General features: G+C 49.2%; 1 protein-coding gene across 1 annotated transcript; it reads right to left on the bottom strand.

The window, feature by feature from the left end:
- Positions 1 to 1,108: 1,108 nt before the first annotated feature.
- Positions 1,109 to 2,465, bottom strand: LOC102678911 (the record flags this gene model as incomplete). Its single annotated transcript, XM_006621079.2, is given in 2 exon segments — positions 1,109 to 2,339; positions 2,341 to 2,465. Coding segments are annotated over 2 exon segments (957 nt in total), but the record flags the coding sequence as incomplete, so codon positions are not given.
- Between the last annotated feature and the right edge of the window lie 2 nt (positions 2,466 to 2,467).

A 2,467-nucleotide genomic window follows, 5' to 3' on the forward strand; every position in this document is an offset into this window, starting at 1 on the left:
GGATGATTTCCTTGTCTTTTCGAAAATCGAGAAGAAAAAAGAAAAAGAAATATTCGAGAGATAATATATATGATATACATATATAATGTATATACACGCTACTGCAATTATTGCTGTACAGAATACTGTAGTACCGTAGTTCGTATCATTCTTATCCTTAAAAAGATTTATTCGACTCGCTTGTTGTCGTATCCCTCTTTTGAATCCCATCTGCTTCTCTCCTTTATTTCGCCCCTTGTTGTTGCAACGGCGATCCAATAAACTCTTAATCATCCCCCTGAATCGCGGCAAAAGGGAAAAACAACGTGCAACACACAGGTGAGCCGGGGTATTCCGATTCAGCGGAAATTAAGCGAGCATTAAGCCGAGGATGGAAGTGGCGATAAGTCAAGCAATTGCGGGCAATATTAAGCCACTCCGTGGCGGCAGGTTTAACCCTATGTTGAGCCGTACGTCGGCCAGGAGGGGGTGCAGAGCTGGGGGCGCGGAGAGGGGGTGGAGCCGGGGGTGGAGGTCGCGTGTATTTAAAACGCGAATGCGCGCCACCAGCGATTCACTGTTTGAAGTTAAATGGAGTGTAAATGGCAGATAACAAACCGGCACTGTTTCCGATTACGGCATTCATTGTTTCCTACCATTATGCGCGCTCCGCCGGTTTGTGTGTTAGCCGGGATACGGTTTACGATCTATTTATTGCCGCGCCACCCCCAACACACAAATGAACGCAGCTTACGTCGCGTTCTGTCCCCCCTCCTCTCTCGGCTCACCTGCCCTCCCGATGCGCGCGAGCCCAAGTGTTTTATTTCTTGGCTGGAAAAAGATAATGTCGCATAACCTTTTGAATACGCGGTGAAAATGATCGAGCAAAAAACAAAAATAAAAGAAGAAGAAGATAATCGGGATTCGAGGGAATTCGTTCGAGCGAGTTACGATATACAGGGGTTAAAGCTAAAGGATTAAAGATTGGATCGAATCGACGATCGATATATTTACAAATTTCTCCTACCTAATATTGACTAGAGAGGGAATATCACTTTAACATTTTCAAGAGAATGATCTCTTGGGTTAATCGTTAAAGCTTCTAGCGATTATTCTTTTTTCTTCTTCTTCGTACACGTATATTAAAATGTATGTAATCGATTAATCCCGTTAAGTAGTCGGATTAAAAAGGGGGCAAGTGCAAAATACTCGTGGATATTCGTGGTTAACGAGCTAAACGGTAAGAATAGATTATCGTATCGTTATCCTGCTTTATCGAGCTACATATGACAAGAGACTGTATGATAAAAAATTGGAAGAGCATTCGATCTTCGATCATAGATGAACGGCAAGATTAAAATGGAAACAGATCGATCAAACCTTATTTATAATATATCCTTTTCCCATTATCCTTCTTCAAACTTTACTCCCAATTTTTCTCCCATTTCCTGCAATCCAAACTCATCTAATTCTCGAACGAATAACCACTGGCCAGTATCGCGTCCTCGCTCGACGAAGATTTCCGTCGTCACTTGGTGTGAACGGTGGTGGCACGCCTCTTTACCTCGACCTGGTCAACGATCGCGTCGCTCTCTTTATCCTGGTGGGCGGTCATGTGCCTGGTCAGGTGATGCCTCTCCCTGAAGCTCTCGTCGCACACGGGACACCTGAGCTTCTCCTCCCTCCTCCTTCTTGCCGCTTCGCCGGTGTTCTCATTCTTGTGGTGGGACCTCATGTGGTACACGAGGTCGGACGTCATCCGGAACGAAAGATTGCACTTGGCGCATACGTTTTGCGCGGGCAGGGTCAACGCGGCGAACGAAGGGGGTAGAAGGCCGGCCACCCCCGCGGCCGTCGCCAGAAATCTCGGCCTGGCGAGCGCGTCGGCCATCGGTGGGAACACGGAGATCGGATTGTAGGGGAGGTTCGGGTAAACCGGGGGAAGATCAGGCCGGAAACTCGGTATCTTTGGACTCGGTACTTTGGGCGGTTGCGCGATCTGCGGTATCTTGAGGTTCTCCAACAGACCTGGTTGACCGTTCTCGGGACCGACCAGGAAAGGATACGGCATTTTAGCCGTGGGGAATGGCGCGTACTTGTAGCCGGTGGTCGAGGTCAACGGTACGCCCGGCGGGCTGACGCTGCTTTGGTAACCGGTACGATCGTCCGGCGATATGGAGGATCGCGGCGAGGTCTGGCCATCGTCGGCGAACCCGTTCCTCTGGATCGTCAGGTTCACCTTGGTGAACGCGCTGCGAGATTCCCCGTGTCTGTCTGCCGGGCAGGGTAGAACGGTGTCGTACACCTTGTTGCAAGTGAGATTCGGCTCCACGACCTCGGGGCAGGTGGTTAACATCNAACGTTGGGGTCAAGGTTCTCGGTGATATATACGGCGGGCTGAGAGAATTCTCGGTGCAGTGGATCATCCTTCTTCTGTCGGAAGCGTCATTGTCGTTGTAATTCTTGACGGTCAAGTTCTGGGGCAACC

The sequence above is a fragment of the Apis dorsata genome, unplaced genomic scaffold (genome assembly GCF_000469605.1).
Source record: "Apis dorsata unplaced genomic scaffold, Apis dorsata 1.3 scaffold_579, whole genome shotgun sequence".
NCBI lineage: Eukaryota > Metazoa > Arthropoda > Insecta > Hymenoptera > Apidae > Apis > Apis dorsata.